The sequence below is a fragment of the Mastigoproctus giganteus genome, chromosome 7 (genome assembly GCF_048544385.1).
Source record: "Mastigoproctus giganteus isolate SK-2022 chromosome 7, ASM4854438v1, whole genome shotgun sequence".
NCBI classification, from domain to species: Eukaryota; Metazoa; Arthropoda; class Arachnida; order Uropygi; family Thelyphonidae; genus Mastigoproctus; species Mastigoproctus giganteus.
In genome coordinates, this window is record NC_143581.1 from 119,942,131 (window position 1) to 119,962,736 (window position 20,606).

General features: G+C 39.2%; 1 protein-coding gene across 2 annotated transcripts in view; it reads right to left on the minus strand.

Annotated features, from left to right (window-relative positions):
• The window catches only part of LOC150083167 (xaa-Pro aminopeptidase 1-like), an 886,380-nt gene that overhangs the window by 33,289 nt on the left and 832,485 nt on the right, over positions 1-20,606 (minus strand). For both annotated transcript variants that reach the window (XM_090377885.1, XM_090377886.1), the window contains one exon: positions 14,946-15,022. In XM_090377885.1, the coding sequence (XP_090234011.1) occupies positions 14,946-15,022 (77 nt within the window). The remainder of the gene's footprint in view (positions 1-14,945; positions 15,023-20,606) is intronic.

The window sequence follows — 20,606 nt, forward strand, 5'->3', positions numbered from 1 at the left end:
GCATGTGGAAAAAAAGTGTTATGTCCTACATTTAGCAGGGCCAGGTCATTCTTTTAGAGCATGCACTGTATAGTCTGCCATTTCCATTAATGTTATAGCAGTACCCCACAGAGTAGTGTGTCCATTAAAATCTCCTAGTAACAGAAAAGGGCATTTGTCTAATGAGACCATCAAGGAGATGTTCTCAGGTGGTAAATAGAATGAACAGATAGTTACAAGAAACCTGACAGATGTATGGCTATGGCCTCTAAATTAGTAGTGAGTGGTGTAATTTGAAAGGGGGGGCATGGTTACCCACAAGGAAGGTGACTCTGCCATGGGTAGGTCCATCCCCAGTTCTATCTTTCCAGATGATAGAACAGCTACGTATATGAGGGTACGCATTTGCTTTTAAATAACGTGCTACTGACTGTAAGCAGAAGCACCTTGAATTGTACTCACGTAGGAAGGCATTGATGTCTTCACTGTTTTGACAGAAACCACAGCAGTTCTACTGCAGGAATTTAAAAGTGAACATTACTTAGATTTGGTGGGTCCATCTGTTAGCTTCCTAAGGGCTGAGGGCTTTAGTTTCTCAGTTTTTGATTTATCCTTTTTAGGAAAGACTGGACAATGTCCATATCTTCATCTGCAAAAAGTCCCAAGACAGTGCCCTCATTTGTTCCTTCATTTCTATTTCCATATTTTCATTTGGCATGGGCAGCACGAGGTATGAAAAGTAGATTTATACAGCAAATAGTACAAAGTATAGAAAAAGATTAAGCATAATGGTATGTAGGATAAAATTGGGAGCGTAACTTCCCGATCCTTATAGTAAGGAATCCTGGTTTATTTTATATAACTATCACCATGTAGTATGGTATAGTATGCTGAAGATATAGCCAAAATTATATAGCATAAATGTAATAATAATAACAGGAATGGCTAGTAGGTAGCCGATAAATATAGATTAGATAGACCGTTATGTTAGGAGATATCTATTGCTGTATCAATAGATATCTCCTAGTAGATATAGATTAAGAAATAAGCATGCTTACCACCAGTAAAAGCAAAGTTAGAAAGAACAAGGAGTAAAGCACGTGTAGCTATATATCAGACGCTAGATGACAAGAGTGTCCCCCCCCCCTGGAACTGAAGTGAAAGTAAGTAAGGTAACTAAAATTGTAACTAAAATAAAGCATGCTTATTTCTTAATCTATATCTACTAGGTGTTATCTATTGATACATATAACATAACAGTCTATCTAATCTATATTTATCGGCTACCTACTAGCCATTCCTACTAGCCATTTATGCTATATCTTCAGCATCCTATGCCATACTACATGGTGATACTTATATAAAATAAACCAGGATTCCGTACTATAAGGATCGGGAAGTTACACCCCCGGTTTTATTCTATGTACCATTATGCTTAATCTTTTTCTATACTTTGTACTATTTGCTGTATAAACCTACTTTTCATATCATGAACTATTAGAGCAATTCGACAGGGATTGAGGTACTATTGCTATACTTTACTCTACTTCCGTTCTCCTTCTGTTAGCTTATGCTACTATTGATACCAATATAGCACATTACACCACATACTTATTTGAACAACAGTGGATGGATCTCTTTCTACATTGTCTTTTGCTTTTTTAATTCTAGGTATCTTTCTATAAATTTGTGATTAAGCTATCTGTCGGGCTAATAGTCATCTAGCCAGTTAACAACTGAATTGTGATATACCATGGTGCTATTTTGTAGCATAACCATTATCTTACATCTTATTAATAATAAATTTTATTTTTTGCTTAACATATATTATATTGCTTTCATCTGGACTTCGTTAAGCTGGCGGATGACAACAGAAACAGATAGTTATGTTAATTATGGTTGATACATTGACAGGGTTAGCCCTAGAAAAAGTCCCTTTCAATGTATCTTTTTACCCATAATTAACATCATTTAATCTTTTAATTTAATTTTAATTGTAATTTTTACTTTGCTTTGTATTCCGTATATGTTTTCAGGAATGGCCATTAGTGCCGGATAGGCTATTATATGTTGCTTGGGTTGTTACGTCGTTCATCGTCTGCACGTTAACCTGCATTATTTGTAACCGTACTTCAATATAGATTCAGTATCTTACATATTAGCCTCCTCTAAATAGATATATTACTTAGACTATATTAAATAATACACAGACTGATGTAATGTTCAATCTCTTATATAGATGGCATTAATCTGTTCTGGTTAATTTATTTATTTATTTATACTATTATAATCATCTTATAATAATCCTATAATTTATTCTTAAATTCATATACAGGGTGATTCACTACCAGTGCGACAAACTTGCAGGAGATGTAGGGGGCACAAAGACGAATCGGAATCACATAGCATTGCAGGGTCCAAAATGCCTTCGTCATGCGGTAGAGGACGTTGAACGGGAGGTCGCGTGAACAGCGATCCCGCTGGAAGTCATCATTTGCGAACCGTTTCTGTTGAAGAAACCAAGTAGCAAAAGTCCTCCGGAGTGGATAATCCGCAGGCTCCAATGATTGGACGCGTTGCAGATGGTATGAACTCATTTGGTTTGTTGACAGTATCCTCCATACAGTGGATTGGGAAATACCCAATCGTTGGCCTATCGCTCGAGTACTCGTACTCGGATTGCCTTCTGCAAGACGTAAGACATTCTCCTCATTGTCTGGCGTCCTCATCGTTCGCTCTCGATTCATGGTACCTCTCGTGAAACAACCAGTCTCATGTAACCTTCTGTACACACGTGCGAAAATCGTATGATGAGGAGCACGCCTGTGTGGGAAACATTCCTGGTACAAGCGCAGAGCGGCGCGCCCCTTACAGTTCGCAGCTCCATACGCGAAGTGCATGTCGGCCAGTTCAACGTTTGAATATTCGTCCGTCCTACTGCCTCGGGAACTGGTTCGTAAATGCTGACTTCCAGCGGGATCACTTTTCACGCGACCTCCCGTTCGACGTCCTCTACCGCATGATGAAGGCATTTCGGACCCTGCAATGCTATGTGATTCCGACTCGTCTTTGTGCCCCCTACACTTCCTGCAAGTTTGTTGCACTGGTAGTGAATCACCCTGTATACATTTTGCATGTCACGAAAAAAAAAAAATAATAATAATATAAATATAGAGCAATGAATATACATATGGAGACATTACACACTGTACTCAGTAAAATGTGTCCAGTGGGGTACAAGAATTTTTAAATTCTGCATCCCATATGTCTGAGTGGTACCGTGTTTCTGATATCCCTATAATTTCCACATTTGATGGCTTAACCAGTATTTTCAATTCACTAAATTTAGTTTATTATACCCCTAGCATTACTGCAAGTATAAGTACAAGTGCACCTATTTCTGCTCTTAGTAACCTTAATATAGCCCATATGTAATTGTCTCATGAGGTCCACCTGACCCCACAGGCCATGTAACCTTATAATCTCTCACCTTGTGCAGCAGCCACACCTTGTTCTCACTGCTGCACATCCCAGTACAAGCAGCACAAGAATGACTGGGGAAGTGAGAGCTAATTTCCAATTCAGCTTGCTGCTATTAACCTATTAGTCTGGGTACAAAATCAATCCCATTTCCCAGAAGTTCCGATGGTGTTGTTTCTCATAGCTTTGAAATTTATGTGTAGGACTATTCGCAGGAAAACAAATTTTGCTTGCCTTTTCAAAAAATATGTAGAATTTAAATTTGTTCACTCTTCCAATACTGTAATAGTTGTCACTAAATATGAATATATATGTAATTAAATTTAAACTTATGTGAGCATTTCTTTCACTGAGTTTTTCTTTCATTTACAGATAAGCTGGGAACTATATTTCCAAAACACCCCAAATAATGGAATGAGTTCAGGATTACAGCCTAAATAAAACAAGTGTATAATTTAAAATGACTTCCCAATGGTTTTACTGAATCTATAACAAATTACTGATTAATTTAACAACCTTGTAGCAGTATCCACATTAGCTAAGACTATCACATCATTAACACGGAATGGGGGGGGTCACAGTCTAATTGATTAACAGTAGCCACAGACAAAGTAAATACATGGGCTGTGTTAGGGTAACTAAGAGTAAGAACAGGTGCACGTATACTTGCAGGTACACCAATGCTAAGAGTATAATAAATAAATCTGATGAATTTGAAGTGCTGGTGAAGACAACAAAGGCAGATATTGTTGCGATATCAGAGACGTGGTGTAACACACAGATGTAAGGAATGCAGAATTTGAATTTGGGTTGTACAATGTGTAGAGAAAAGATTAGCATTAGCATTAGTAGAGGCATTTGATGCAAGAAAGCAAGCTTATGCAGCATCAGCCAAAAAAAAAAAAACCCACTTCCACTTCACCCCTCTGTTCGTTCAAAATACCTGTCCAGCTGAGCCTTAAACTTATTTAGGCTATCAACCTCCACCACAAGGGATGGAAGTCTGTTCCACCAACCAACCACCCGCTGGCTAAAGGCAAATTTCCGCACGTCTATCCTACATCTGTCTTTCCTCAATTTGAATTTATGCCCTCTCAGGTGATTTTTCTGAGCTAGAGGAAGAATCCCATCAGCATTGAGCATGCTTAAACCATTCAAGGCTTTATACACCTCTATCAGATCACCTCGCTGGTGCCTAGTCTCCAGACACTGTAATTTGCAAAACTTAAGCCTTTCTTCGTAAGAGCACCCCTTTGTTCCATTCACTAATCTTGTTGCCCTTCTCTGTACTCGTTCCAGCAGCTCTACATCCTTCTTGAAATGAGGCCTCCAGACCTGTATACAGTACTCTAGGTGTGGCCTGACCATCGCCTTATACAATGGAATAATCACCTCCTTATCCCTGCTGGAAAAATTCCTGTATATCATTGACAATACTCCATGAGCTACTCTTGCAGCCCTTCTGCACTGCTCAGAGAACTTCATATCTGCCTGCACAACCACCCCCAAGTCCCTTTCATTCTCTACCACTGTCAGTGTAGTACCACAGAGTTGATACGTTGCTCTGGGGTTGCTGTTTCCCCTGTGTAGTACTTTACATTTATCAATGTTAAACTTCATTTGCCACCTCTCAGCCCATCTGCTCAACCTTTCCAGATCCTGTTGCAGCAGCATAGTGTCAGTAGTGTCCTTGACAACCCTGCCAACCTTTGTATCGTCTGCAAACTTGGACATTAAGCCCGATATACCATCATCAATATCATTTATAAATACAGAAAACAATAATGGACCCAACACTGAGCCCTGAGGGACTCCACTAATAACATCAGTCCACGATGAGCAGTGTCCACTGATTACCACTCTCTGTCTTCTCCCCCTCAACCACCCCTTTATCCATAGCAGCAATTTGCCTCCAATGTCACACTGCTCCAATTTGTGTAGCAGTTTTCCATGTGCAACAGTATCAAAAGCCTTTCCAAGATCCAAGTATATAATATCAAAGTTATTCCCTGCATCCAGTTCTTTTGTGACTGCATCATAGTATCCAATCAAGTTGGTCAGGCAAGACTTCCCCTTAACAAAACCATGCTGTGTCTGAGCTATAACTGAAGTCTTGTCTAAATGATCCTGCAGTGCTTCTTTAACCAGTGGCTCCATTAATTTTCCTGGAACAGAAGTTAAGCTCACAGGTCTATAATTACTTGTGTCAGCCTTTGATCCTCCTTTGTGAATTGGGGTCACATTTGCACATTTCCAGTCTATGGGTACCTCCCCTGAGTCCAAGGAAGCTCTCATAATTATGGCTAAGGGTTTGCTTACTTCCTTTGCTGCCTCCTTTAATATAACTGGATAGATCCCATCCACCCCGGGTGCCTTTCTTGTGTTTATCTTCAACAGTTTCTCCTCCACTTTACTCCCAGTTATTTCAAGATTCTGTAGCTTACTGCTAGAGTTGAATACACCTCAGGCATTCCCCTCGCTGAATAACTCCTCATGTGTGAATGTCGATGCAAAATATTCATTTAGTTTGTTAGCTACCTGAGCAGGATCATCAACACTTGACCCATCAATATCAAGTGGACCAATCTGATTCACCCCCTTCCTTCTAGAGTTTACATAAGTAAAGAACTCTTTGCTGTTTTTCTTTGCATCCCTTGCCAAGGATTTCTCGTAATCTGCCTTCGCCTGCCTAACCTCCTTTGTAACTTGGTTGCATATCAACTTGCATCTATCATAGGCTTCTGTGTCATGTGTTAATTTGTATGTATCCCATGCATTTTTCTTCTCTGCCATATGCCTCATTAGTTCATCTGACATCCATTTTGGCCTAAACCTTGAACAATATTTCTTAGTTGGTATGTAAAGCCTAGTAGCTTCCAAGATAAGTTCTTTGAATGCTTCCCATATTGAATTTGCTGTTGGTAACATCATCAGTTGGTCCCACTGTATAGAATTTAAATACAGTCTCAGTCCATCGTAGTCGCCTTTACGGAAGCAATAACCCTTCCCTTTACCCCTAATGGTAGTTACCTCTTTGAGTAAATCCCACTTCAGCACACTGTGATCACTGCCACCTAGTGGTTCATTTATCTGCAGATTCTTAATGCATGAAGAATCACTGCTGATAATCAAATCAAGAGTATTCCTCCCTCTAGTTGCCTCCCGAACATGCTGATGTAGAAAACAATCATCCAATAAATCCACAAAAGTCCTGCTAGTGTGTGAGTAACCAGCCCCCAAATTCCAGTCAATATCTGGGAAATTAAAATCTCCCATTATAAGACACTCTGATTTACTGGCCCACTCTATTTCCCTGTACAGTTCCTTATTATACTCATCAGAGTCATTAGGCCTATAGCACACTCCTACTCTCAATTTTGATCTCCCAATGTTTATGTCACACCAAACTGACTCCACACTGCACTGTCCAGCGATGTCGACTGGCTTCACTTCCTTGGTTTTTATGTGTTTCTTAACTAATAACATAACCCCTCCTCCCTTCCTATCCTGTCTATCCTTTCTGTAGACGTTGTACTCCCCAAATTGCATTTCTGCATCCCTTATATCTGTGTGACACCACGTCTCTGATATCCCAACAATATCTGCCTTTGATGTTTTGAGCAATACCTCAAATTCATCAAATTTATTTACTAAACTCCTAGCATTGGTGTACACGCAAGTATACCTGCACCTGTTTCTATTCTTAGCTACCCTAACACAACCCATGTGTTTACTTGTACCGCAATGGCTCCCAGCAGTCTCTGAAATACCATGCATCTTGTTTTTCAGGCTTCTGCTCATTCTAATAGAAGCAGTGCAAGAATCTCTTTCACCTCTGCCAGTGGCTACTGTCAATCTATTGGTCTTTGTCTCCCCCCAAGCTAGCAGTTTTCCGACCCACCTAACACTGCCTCGATAGCATCAGCAAATATTCTTGCACCCTTTCTATTTAAGTGTATCCCATCCCTGTAGAAGCAATCTCTCCTGTTAACAAGTACAGTCCAGGCTGAAAAAAATTCTACCCCTTGAGCCTTGCACAATCTTTCCAGGGCCGAATTGATCGACAAGGCTCTCATCATATACTCCCTCCTATCGTGTGTGGGCAGAATTGCAGACACTTTCAAATTCAACCCTAATTCTTGGCTTTTGTTCAACAGTGACCTGTACTTGTAAGTAATTCTGCCGGTCTCCTACTCTTAATATTATTAGTGCCAACGTGTACAACTATATCACCTTTTGTGCCCTTAAAAGATGATATTCGCTCTACAACGTCATCAACCTTTGCCCCTGGCAGACATACCCTGGTCCTGTTCCACCTATCTTTTTTACAAAGCATGTTCCCCATTTCCCTGACAATAGAGTCACCAACAACTACTAGTTCCTTCGGGACCAGCGCATTCTGCCTTAGGGGTTGTCTCTGTGTCACGCGATGCCCAAGTGCAAGCTCTGGCGTTGATGTGGGCAGCTGAGAGCTTGATGGGCCCCTCAATTTAGTTTCTTCGAGGGCATCCACCCTGTCCTTCAAGCTCTCATATAGGCCCATAAGAACGCCGAGTTGTTGCCTGATATCGATACACTCCTTGCATCGCGCACACACAAAGACATCCCCCTTGGCAGTATCATGTTCCGTACCCGATTGCTCTGCAAACATCAAGCAAACAGTGCATTTTATAAGGCTGTGAGTCAGAGGACAACTGCCCCCCTCAGTTCTGCTCTGAGCCACAGCACTTCCATTAGCTTGAGCCTTTTGCTTTGCTGCTCTGGTCTGAAATACAGGATATACAGGATGGAAGCGAGCAGGGATTACGGCTGTTAGTTAAGAAACATAAAATCTAAGGCAGTGCATCCAGTTTATATAGATGGACAGTGTTGAGTCAGCTGGTGTGATAAAAGCACTGGGAGAGCAAAAATGAGAGTAGTAGTATGTTATTGGGCTAATGACACTAATGAGTAAAACAAACGACTGTACAGAGAAATAGTGGACCAGTAAATCAGAATGTCTTGTAATGGGGGATTTTAACCTTCCAGATATTGATTGGAACTTTTGTGTTGGTCACTCACACAATAGCAAGGCTTTTGTGGATTTATTGGAGAATTGTTTTCTACAGCAACATATTCGAGGGGAAACCAGAAGGGTTATGTTGTTTGTTGTTTATTTGGTTTTTAGGAGCATTAGCAACTAAGGCCATATTGCTCCGGGATATGTGGTGGTCATTCCCTGACCTTTCCGCATCCTCCGTATTTGGTGGTGACGGGCTCGAACCCCGGTCTAATCAAGAAGCGTGTGCTACGCACTGCTGCTCCTTCCCACCTGGTTACAGAGGCGCCAAGGGTTACGTAATACTCTTGATCTGATTATCAGCAGTGATGACTCATGCATTTAGAAACTGAAGATACAGGAACCACTAGGGAGCAGTGATCTAAGTGTACTGATGTGGAATTTACTTAAAGACACAACTACCGTCTTTAAGCTTTTGTTTTTGTAAAGTTGACTAGAGTGGGACCAACTGATGGTGTTACAACAATGAATTCTAAATGGGAACCATTCAAGGAATTGATCACAGAAGCTACTAGGCATTTCAAACCAACTAAGAAATACTGTTCAAGGTTTAGGCCCAAACAGAATTCAGATGAATTAATGAGACTCATAGCAGAGGAGAAAAATACATGGGATGCATATAAATTATCAGGCAGCACAGAAGCCTAAGGTAGATATAAGCTAGTCTGTAATCAAGTCAAAAAGGTTAGGCAAGCAAAGGCAGACTACACGAAACCTTTGGCAAAGGATGCAAAGACAAACAGCAAAGACTCCTTTATTTATGTAAACTCTAGAAGGAAGGGGATAAATCAGATTGATCCACTTGATATCGATGGTTGGACTGTTGATGATCCTGATCAAGAAGCTGACAAACTGAATGAGTATTTTGCATCTACATTCACACATGAGGACTTCTGTAGGGAAGTGGAGGCCAGAAGTTTATCAAACTCTAACAGAGAGTTAAATGATTTTACGATAACTGAGAGCAAAGTAGTGGAGAAGAATTTGTTGAAGTTAAACATAAGAGAGACACCTGGGGTGGATAGGATGGGATGGATAATTAGAGCATTATTGGAATCAAGGAACGCCCCCACAAATGGGACATGTGCAAACATATTCACAATTCACAAAGGGGGATCAAGTGGTGACATGAGTAATTACAGGCCTGTCAGTTTAACTTCTGTTGTTGTTATTGTTATTTGGCTTTTAGGAGCATTAGCAACTAAGGCCATATTGCTCCGGGATATGCGGTGGTCATTCCCTGACCTTTCCACATCCTCCGTATTTGGTGGTGACGGGCTCGAACCCCGGTCTAATCAAGAAGCGTGTGCTATGCACTGCTGCTCCTTCCCACCTGGCTACAGAGGCACCTTTAACTTCTGTTCCGGGGGAAAATAATGGAGTCACTGGTTAAGCATAGCAGGATCATCTAGACAAGATGGCAATAATAGTTCAGACATAGGATACTATGATGTGGTCAAAAAAGAACTGGCTGTAAAAAAATAATTTTGATATCATATACTTGAATTTCAGAAAAGCTCTTGATATTGTTGCACATGGAAGACTGCTGGAGCAGCATGGGATTAAGGGTAGGTTGCTGCTAGATTAAGGGCAAGTTGAGTGGGAGAAGACTGGTAATCGATGGAGAAGATTGGTAATCGATGCACACTGCTCTTTGTGGACTAATGTTATTAGTGAAGTCCTACAGGATTTAGTGTTGGTCCTATTGTTGTTTTCCATATTTATCAATAATACTGATCAAGGTATCAGGCTGATGTCCAAGTTTGCAGAATATATGAAAGTTGGCAGGGTGGTTAATAACAGTAATGACAGTATAATTCTGTAACAGGATCTAGAAAAGTTGGGCAAATGGGCTGAGAAGTGGCAACTGAAGTTTATCATTGAAAAATGAAAGTGGGTAGTAGTAACCCCAGAGAAACGTACCATGTGTGTGTGTGTGGTACTACATTCAGGGTAGTGGAGAATGAAAAAGACCTGGGGGTAATTGTGCAGTCAGATATGAAGTTTCTGAGCAGTGCGGACAGGTGGCCAGAGCAGCTCATGGGATCTTGTCAATGATATACAGAAATTTTGCTAGCAGGGGTAAGGAAGTGATTATTCCTTTGTAAAAGACAATGGTCAGGCCACACCGTGAGTACTGCATACAGGCCTGGAGACCTCATTTTAGGAAGGGTATACAGCTGCTGAGGACTGCTCCTACCAAGAAAGGCACCGGCGAGGTGATCTGATTGAAGTGTATTAAGCTTTGAATTGCGTGAGCAAGCTTGATGCTGATGGTATTCTTCCTGTTACTCAGATTATGCACTTAAGGGGGCATAAATTCAAATTGAGGAAAGACAGGTTGCAGCATAAATGTGCAGAAACTTGCTTTTAACCAGCAGATGGTTGTTTGCTGGAAAAAACTTCCATCTGTCATTGTGGAAGTTGATAGCTGAAATAAATTCAAGGAAGAACTGGACAAATTTTTGGAGTGAATGAATAGGTGTAATGGGAAGTTTTTTTTGCTTATGCTGCATAAGCTTGCTTTCTTATCCATCATGAAAGGTAAAGTGCAGCCATTATCAACCCACTGCAGGATGGAAGCCTCCTCAACAATTCATGCTACCTTTACTAATGCTAATGCTAAAAATAATGCAAGCCAATCTGCCTAATATATCACTAATGAGGCAGAAAAGGGCTGAACACATTGATAGTGAAAAAACCTCAGCAGGGTGCATATGAATAACTGAACTACTCATTTTAGAACTTTAAGGTGTGACAGATGATACCTTACAAATGTAAGATGTTTTAATCAGTTTCACTGTATGTGAAAAGAGTGCAGCTATCCAGGTTAGTTAGAAATGCAAACAAGGAAAGCACCTTAAGGATCAATAAATCAGTTTGCTTTTAGTTTTTCTCCTGACTCATAATTCAGCTCTAGCGTGTGAACCTAGAGCCACACCAAAGCTGAATTAAGAGTCAGAAGAAAAATTATAAGCAAAATGATTTATGGATTTGTTAAGATGTCAATAGAGGGTAACTGATTTTTTAAATCTGACCATATATAAATCTGATCATCATCATCATCATCATCAGCCATTTTCAATCCACTGCCTCTCCAGCAACTTTCCAGTTCCTTCTGTTTTGAGCACTGGACATCCATTTACTACCCACAAACTCATGAATTTCATCTATCCATCTCCGCCTTTGTCTTCCAGGTTTTCTTCTAGCTCCTCTTGGATACCATTCTGTTATTTTTCTTAGTCCATCTGTCATCATGTCTTCGAGCTATGTGTCCTGCCCAAGACCATTTTAGTTCTTTAGTTTTGATAAGAATGTCCTTTACTTGAGTTTGTTGCCTAATCCATGTGTTTCTCTTCTTATCTAACAGTCTGATTCCCAATATGATTCGTTCCATTCTTCGCTGTGTAGTTCTCAGCTTCTCTTCCATTCTTTTGGTGAGTGCCCAAGTTTCACTTCCATAAGTCATGGTGGGGAGTATACATTGGTTCATTATTTTACGTTTCAGACAAACTGGAATATTGCTCTTCAGTATGTGACTATATTTCCTGAATGCTATCCATCCAAAATTTATTCTTCTCTTGACTTCCAGCCATTTATCATTATTACAGCTAATAACTTGTCCCAGATAAGTATATGACTCCACCTTTTCAATTACTGCTCGTTCAATCATTATTTCCCTTTCTGTGGCATACTTGTTCATCATTACTTTTGTTTTAGCCATATTCATCTTTAGTCCAAAATCCTTACTAGCTGTGCATAACTGATTAAGATTTTCCTCTAATTCTTTGGGATCGTGGCTTATGACCACAATGTCATCTGCAAATCGTAAATGGTTTAGGTACTCTCCGTTCACATTGACTCCTTTCTGCGACCAGTCTAATCTTCTGAAAGCTTCCTCAAGGGCAGCAGTAAACAGCTTCGGAGATATTGTGTCTCCTTGTCGAACTCCTTTCTCAATTTTAAATTTCCTACTGTCTTTGTCTAGTCTAATAAAGGATGTAGCACTCTCGTATATTTTCTTCAAAATCATAATATATGGGGTATCAATGGCTTGTCTTTCCAGTGCCCGAAACATTGCCTTATGCTGTATGGAGTCAAATGCCTTTTCATAATCCACAAATGCCAGGCATAATGGTGTTTTATATTCATTTGCTTTCTCCATTAGCTGTGATATTACATGAAGGTGATCCATAGTTGAGAATCCTGTCCTAAAGCCAGCTTGCTCTTTCGGTTGATTCTCATCAAGTATTCTTTCTAATCTGTTGGTAATGACCCTTGTGAACAACTTGTAGATGTGGGATAACAAGCTAATTGGTCTATAATTTCCAATTTCTGATTTATCTCCTTTCTTATGCAGCAAAACTATGATTGCATTATTCCACTGCTTAGGCACCACACCTTTTCTAATGCACTTTGTGAAGAGCCTTGCCAGTTTTTGTGTTATGTCTCTTCCTCCCAATTTTAACAACTCAACAGTAACTTCATCTTCCCCCGGGGCTTTCTGATTCTTCATTTTCTTCAATGCATGTTCTACCTCATCAGGAAGAATATTGGGTATGTCGTATGTGTTGCTACTTTGCAATCCATCTTCCCCACTGCTGGCATCATTCCCCTGCTCCTTGTATAATTCTCTATAGTAGTCTTCTGCTATTTGAATTATGCCTTCTCTGCTGTTTATAAGTACACCATCGCTATTCTTCAGTTTCAGTATCATTTGTCTTTCTGTATTACTGCTCATGGCTGCTGATTTAAATCCTTTGTTTTCCCTTAATGCTTGTTCTACTTTTCTTGTGTTAAATCTTCTTATGTCCTCTCTGAGTCTCTTTCTAATGGCTTTGCATAACTCAGTATACTCAATTTTCTCCCTGTCAGTGTTTTTCTTGCTTTTCATTTGTCGTCTTCGGTTCATCATAACAAGTGTTTCTTGACTAATTTTTTCTTCTTTGGATTTCTTTTTCCCTATAGGTTTCTTTGGCTTTATCACTTTCAAAAAGTTGTAATATTCCTCGTCGATATCTTGGTCCTCAGCAGTCTGCAGAAGCTCATACTTGTTCTTAAGTTCCAGTACATACTGCTTTTTCTCCTCTTCTGTTATCTCAAAGACCTTTGTATTATTTACTCGAGTCAGTTTTTTCCTTTCTGATAAATCTGATAACAAACTCAAAACACAAACATACAGGAAAATTCCTACACTTTCACTCCCACCACCTCTACAGCACAAAAAAATCAGTATTCAATGCGATCAAATAGAACCATTCACAGGAAGACTTCACGACAGAACTATTACACCTGACAAAAACTTTTATAGCTAGAAAATACCCCAAACAGCTAATCCAAGAAACCATATTAGCCATAAAAGAAAAAATTAATAATCCCCACATTGATAATATTAGCTGATTATACACAAAATACAATAATTACACTACATACCATGCCAACTAGCACCTCAGCTCCGCAATACCTTCAGAGGCACAAAAATCACACTAATTTTTTCATCATATAATAAACTGAGTACATATTTCAGCAAGTATAAGGAAATGTATAAATACAATATCCATGATATAAACAATATACTATACCTTATATAATGTCAACAAGGATGTAACGTGTGCTAGATAGGTACTACCACCACAAAATATGGAACATCGAAAACAGCCAATATGAGAGCATACTATCATTATAATAGTTTCAAATCAGACCAACCAGGAACCGAATTAAGTCACCATGTACACTCTTTTAATCATGACCCATTAATAGATAATGCAATTACACTAATTAAACTTAATTATCTAATCTAATTATGATATTAATTAGATTAGATAATTATAAGATATCTAATTATAAGATATTCCAATATGAAGCCCTTGCCATAGAATTTCGCCAAAATAGATCATACGAAATTCTAAACACCAGATTACCAACGAATATATCATCAATATGGCACTTAAAATGAATCAAATTCCCACGTGCTTAACGTGATGCATCCTGGGTACTTTGATACTATAAATTTTCACTCATAACTTATGTCATTTACCAACTGATGACAATGACACCAAAAGCTTCATGTCTAGCTCTTGGCTTTTCAACATGCAAATTTTCATACAGTTTTATAAATGACAACCAGGAAAAGGTGGTGCACTCCCTCTATCTGGGGATATGTTTTAAATTAATTAATTAATCTATTACTGTAATTAAACTTTCAGTTTTACTATCGTTTTACCTTCCTTTCATGTAATTTTAACCTTAACCAATACGGATATCAGAGGTGAGTACTAAGATAATAAGTTTGCTAAGGATTTAATAGAGGGTAAAGCGACATGTGTGCATTGTTATGAATGATGCTTTGCATTTCTCATAAAAAAATTAGAAATGCTTATCTTCAGCTGAATTAAATATATCTTATTTCAAATTTAACAAAACTTGCCTTTGTATCTGCTTTTTTAATAAGAACTAAGTTCTCAATCCTTATTCCAAACATACCATCTTCATAATAGCCTGGTTCTGAAAATAGAGCATCCTCTACATAAGTCATTCACTTATAAAAATTAAGAGGAAAATATTATAGTATAGTATGGTAATATGCACAAAGAATTGAACAAAAAAAACAAAAAACAAGAATGTTATCAGCTTTTCTGACCCCTTGCTTTTGAAAAGTAATGAGCAATGTGAAAATTATGAAAAAACGTTTTATATCCTTTTTTAAGAATCTTCTTTGAATGCATTAGTAGCAGAAAATGATGCAAGAAAGCAATATTATACAACATCAGCCAAAGGAAAAAACCCATTTCACTTACCCAGCTGCTCCAATAGTTAGTTTAGTTCTTCCTTCAATTTATTTAATCTGTCCACTTCCACAACAACAAATGGAAGTTTGTTCCAGCAATTAATCATCCATTGGCTAAAGATAAATTCTATACATCTGTTCACCCCTCATGAGCATAGTCTGAGCAAAAGGAGGAATCCCATTGGTATTGTCTGCAAAAACAAGGCCTTAAACACATTAATCAGATCATCTTGCAGGTGCCTGGTTTCTGAACACTGAAATTTGCAAAACTAAAGCCTTTCTTGGTAGTAACACCCCTTTGTTCTCCTCACCAATCTTTCTGTCCTTCTCTGTATCCGTTCCAGTAGCTTTACATCCTTCCTAAAACAAGGCCTCTCCAGACTTGTAAGCAGTATTCAAGGTATGTGGTCTGTCCATTGCCTTATACAATGGGATAATCACTTCATTATCCCTGCTAGCAAAATTCTTGTATCTCATTGACAAAATCACATGAACTGTCCAGGCAACATGTCAGCGCTGCTCAGAGAACTTCAGATCTGACCCCACAATTACCCACCAGGTCTTTTTCATTTTCCACAATCCTGAGTGTAAACACCACACAATTCGTAAGTTATTCTTGGATTACTGCTAGCTATATGCAGTACTTTGCATTTGGAAATCTTAAACTTCAATTGCCAGATCATCTGCCTATTTTTTATAGATCTTGTTGCAGTAGCTACCATCATTACTTTCATTAACCACTCTATCAAACTTTGTATCGGGTGCAAATATCAAGATATTCCTTCATCAATATCATTAATAAATACAGAAGAGAATGAAGCCAGAAAGGAACCGTGGGGCAGTTCCATCAATAACATTAGTCCATGAAAAGCAGTACCCATTGATAATCATTCTCTGTCTTCTCCCATTTAACTATCCCTTTAATCATAGCAGTAACATGCCCTTAATGCCATAATGCTTCAAACTGTACAGAGCCATTTATGTGCAACAGTATTCAAAGCTTCTCTGAAATCCAAGTATATGATATAAAAATTATTATTTGCATTGAGTTCCTTTGTGACCATATCATAGTATGCAATCAAATTGGTCAGACAAGACTTCCCATTAACAAACCCATGCTATGTCTGAATTATTACTGCAGTCTTCTCTAGTTGATCCTGCAATGCTTCTTTAACGACTGACTCCATTATTTTACTCGGACCAGAAGTTAAACTAACAGGTTTGTAATTACTGGTGTCACCCTTTGATCCCCTTTTATAAATTGGGGATACTTTTGCAAATCTACACTCTAAGGGCTATCCTGAGTCCAAGGATGTGCTTACTTCCTTTGCCACCTCCTTTAATATAACTGGATAGATTCCATCCACCCCATGTGCTTTCTTATATTTAACTTCAACAATTTCTCCTCCACTTTGCTCAGTCATTACAAAATCATTTAACTCCCTGTTAGAGTTTAATTCACCTCTGGCATTCCCTTTCCCAGAATAACTCCTCATGTGTGAATGTAGATGCAAAATACTCTTTCAGTTTGTCAGCTACATGAGCAGGATCATCAACAGTCGAACCATCGATATCAAGTGAACCAACCAGATTCATCCCCTTTCTTCTAGAGTTTATATGAGTAAAGAAGTCTTTGCTCATATAAACTTTTTTTCTTTGCATCCTTTGCCAAAGATTTCTTGTAATTTGCTTTTGCCAGCTTAACCTCCTTTATGACTTGGTTACAGACCAGCTTATATCTATCATAGGCTTCCGTGTCACCCATTAATTTACCCACATCCCATGCATTTTTCTTTTCTGCCACATGTCTCATTAGTTCACCTCACATCCATTTAGGCCTAAACCTTGAACAATATTTCTTAGTTGGTATGAAAAGCCTAGCAGCTAACAAGATTAATTCACTGAATGAATCACCATGAATGAATGAATGAATTAATTAATTCAATGAATCACGAAATTCCCATTTAGAATTTGCTGTTGGTAACATCATCAGTTGGTCCCACTGTACACAATTTAAAAATTGCCTGAGACCACCGTAGCCACATCTTTAAGTAAATGCCACATCAGTACATTGTGATCGCTACCACCTAGTGGTTCATTTATCTGCAGATTCTTAATGCATGAAGAATCACTGCTGATAATCAAATCAAGAATATTAATCCCTCTGGTTGCCTCTGAACATGCTGCCATAGAAAATAATTATCCAGTAAATCCAAAAAAAGTCTTGCTAGTGTGCGAGTGACCAATCCACAAGTGCCAGTCGATATCTGGGAAGTTAAAATCCCCCATTATAAGACATTCTGATTTACTGGCCCACTCTATTTTTCTGTACAACTGTTGGTTGTACTCATCAGAGTCTTTAGGCCTATAACAAAATTCCTACTCTCATTTTTGCTTTTCCAGTGCTTATGTCACACCAAACTGACTCAACATTACACTGTCCATCTATATCAACTGCATGTACTCCTTAGATCATGTGTGTTTCTTAACTAACAGCATAACCCCTCCTCGCTTTCTATCCTGTCTAACCTTTCTTTACACATCGTACTCCCCAAATTCCAATTCTGCACTACTTGTTTGTCTGTTGTTATTTGGTTTTTAGGAGCATTAGCAACTAGGGCCATATTGCTCTGGGGATTTGCGGTGGTCATTCCCTGACCTTTCTGCATCCTCCGTATTTGGTGGTCATGGGTTTGAACCCTGGTCTAATCAAGAAGTGTGCGCTACGCAGTGCTCCTGCCCACCTGGCTATGGAGGCGCCGTCTGCACTACTAATATCTGTGTGTGATACCATGTCTCTGATTTCCTGACAATATCTGATTTTGGTGTCTTAACAAGTACTTCAAATTCATCAAATTTATTTACTATACTCCTAACAATGGTGCACCTTCATGTATACATGCACCTGTGCTTACTCTTAGTTACACTAACACAACCCATGTTCCATTAGGACTCCACCCAGTCCTTGAAATCCACAGCACCTTCCTTTCCAGGCGTCTGCCCATTCTAATAGAAGCAGTGCAAGAATTACTTTTGCCTCTCACTGCGGCTATGGTTAATCTTTTAGTCTGTGAATCCACCCAAGCCAGTTTTCCAACCCACCTAACACAGCCCTGACAGCATCGGCAAATATTCTTGCACGCTTTCTATTTAAGTGCATCCCGTTCCGGTAGAAGCACTCTCTCCTGTTAACAAGCACAGACCATGCTGAAAAAAATTCTACCCCATGAGCCTCACAATTTCTCCAGGGCCAAATTGATTGACAAGGCACTCATGGTATACTCCCTCCTACTGTGTCTGGGCAGAATTGCAGACACTTTCAAATTTAGCCCTAATTTGAAACTTTTTTTCAACATTGACCTGTGTTTATTAAGTAGATCTGCAGATCTACTTAATCCTGTCCATTGCCTTATACAACATGCACAAGGATATCACCTTTTGTGCCATTAAAAGATGACATTGCTCTAAAATGTCAAACTTTTTCTCCTGGTAGACATATCCTGGTCCTATTTCACCTATTCTTTTTGCACAATATATTACCACACATTCTGCCTTGAAGATTGCTGGTGTTACCTGATGCACAAGAGTGAGCTCTGGCATTGAGTTGGGTAGCTGAGAGCATGATGGGTCCACCATTTTTATTACTTCGAGGGCATCTTACTTGACTCTTCAAACTCTCATAGATGCCCATCAGAACTTTGAGTTGGTGCCTAAGTTCTTGACACACTCTGCACCTAGCACACACACACAAAGATATCCTCCTTGGCTAGATCATGTCCTGTTCTAGAACGGTCCGAAAACATTTCACGAGTTGCACATTTTTTTAGGCTTGATGCTTTGGAGGATCACCCTCTTTGGTTCTCCTCTGAGCCACAGCACTTCTACTACTTTATGCCTGGTGCTTTGCTGCTCTAGTCTGGGGCATGATTACAATGAAAATTAACAAGATTTATAAATTTAATTAAGTAATTGTCAATACTACTCTAATCTAATAGATTCCTAAATACAGTGATACGTATTAAGCTATCTAGTTTTACGTTATATCTTGTGTTATACGTGGTCACATTATTCCAAGTGTTGCCCCACAATTACCTGATACAGTAGTATTATGATCTGTTTATGTCAACAAGCAAATGTTTCATTTTAATACTTTAATAAAATTTCTCAGAAAAATTCTGCAGAGCCTGCTGCTGCGAACAATTCACTACCCAGGACCCACCTACATGCAGCAAACTCACTGCTGAAAGTGTAAAAGAGTAGAGTTAATATATATTTTAAATATGTACAGGCCTATTTTATCTTAAATTGTGAAATTTAAGATAAAATAGGCCTGTATTTATGATACAGGCCTATTTATTTTATTTAAGATAAAATAGTCCTAACCATCATAATGGTTAAGCAATTAAGAGATATAAGTCTTTTAAAACTGTGGCAGTGATAAATGTGCTTCTTTTTAGCATTAGCATTAGTAGAGGCATTTGATGCAAGAAAGCAAGCTTATGCAGCATCAGCCAAAAAAAAAAAAAAAAAACCCCCCCACTTCCACTTCACCCCTCTGTTCATTCAAAATACCTGTCCAGCTGAGCCTTAAACTTATTTAGGCTATCAACCTCCACCACAAGGGATGGCAGTCTGTTCCACCAACCAACCACCCGCTGGCTAAAGGCAAATTTCCGCACGTCTATCCTACATCTGTCTTTCCTCAATTTGAATTTATGCCCTCTCAGGTGATTTTTCTGAGCTAGAGGAAGAATCCCATCAGCATTGAGCATGCTTAAACCATTCAAGGCTTTATACACCTCTATCAGATCACCTCGCTGGTGCCTAGTCTCCAGACACTGTAATTTGCAAAACTTAAGCCTTTCTTCGTAAGAGCACCCCTTTGTTCCATTCACTAATCTTGTTGCCCTTCTCTGTACTCGTTCCAGCAGCTCTACATTCTTCTTGAAATGAGGCCTCCAGACCTGTATACAGTACTCTAGGTGTGGCCTGACCATTGCCTTATACAATGGAATAATCACCTCCTTATCCCTGCTGGAAAAATTCCTGTATATCATTGACAATACTCCATGAGCTACTCTTGCAGCCCGTCTGCACTGCTCAGAGAACTTCATATCTGCCTGCACAATCACCCCCAAGTCCCTTTCATTCTCTACCACTGTCAGTGTAGTACCACAGAGTTGATACGTTGCTCTGGGGTTGCTTTTTCCCATGTGTAGTACTTTACATTTGTCAATGTTAAACTTCATTTGCCACCTCTCAGCCCATCTGCTCAACCTTTCCAGATCCTGTTGCAGCAGC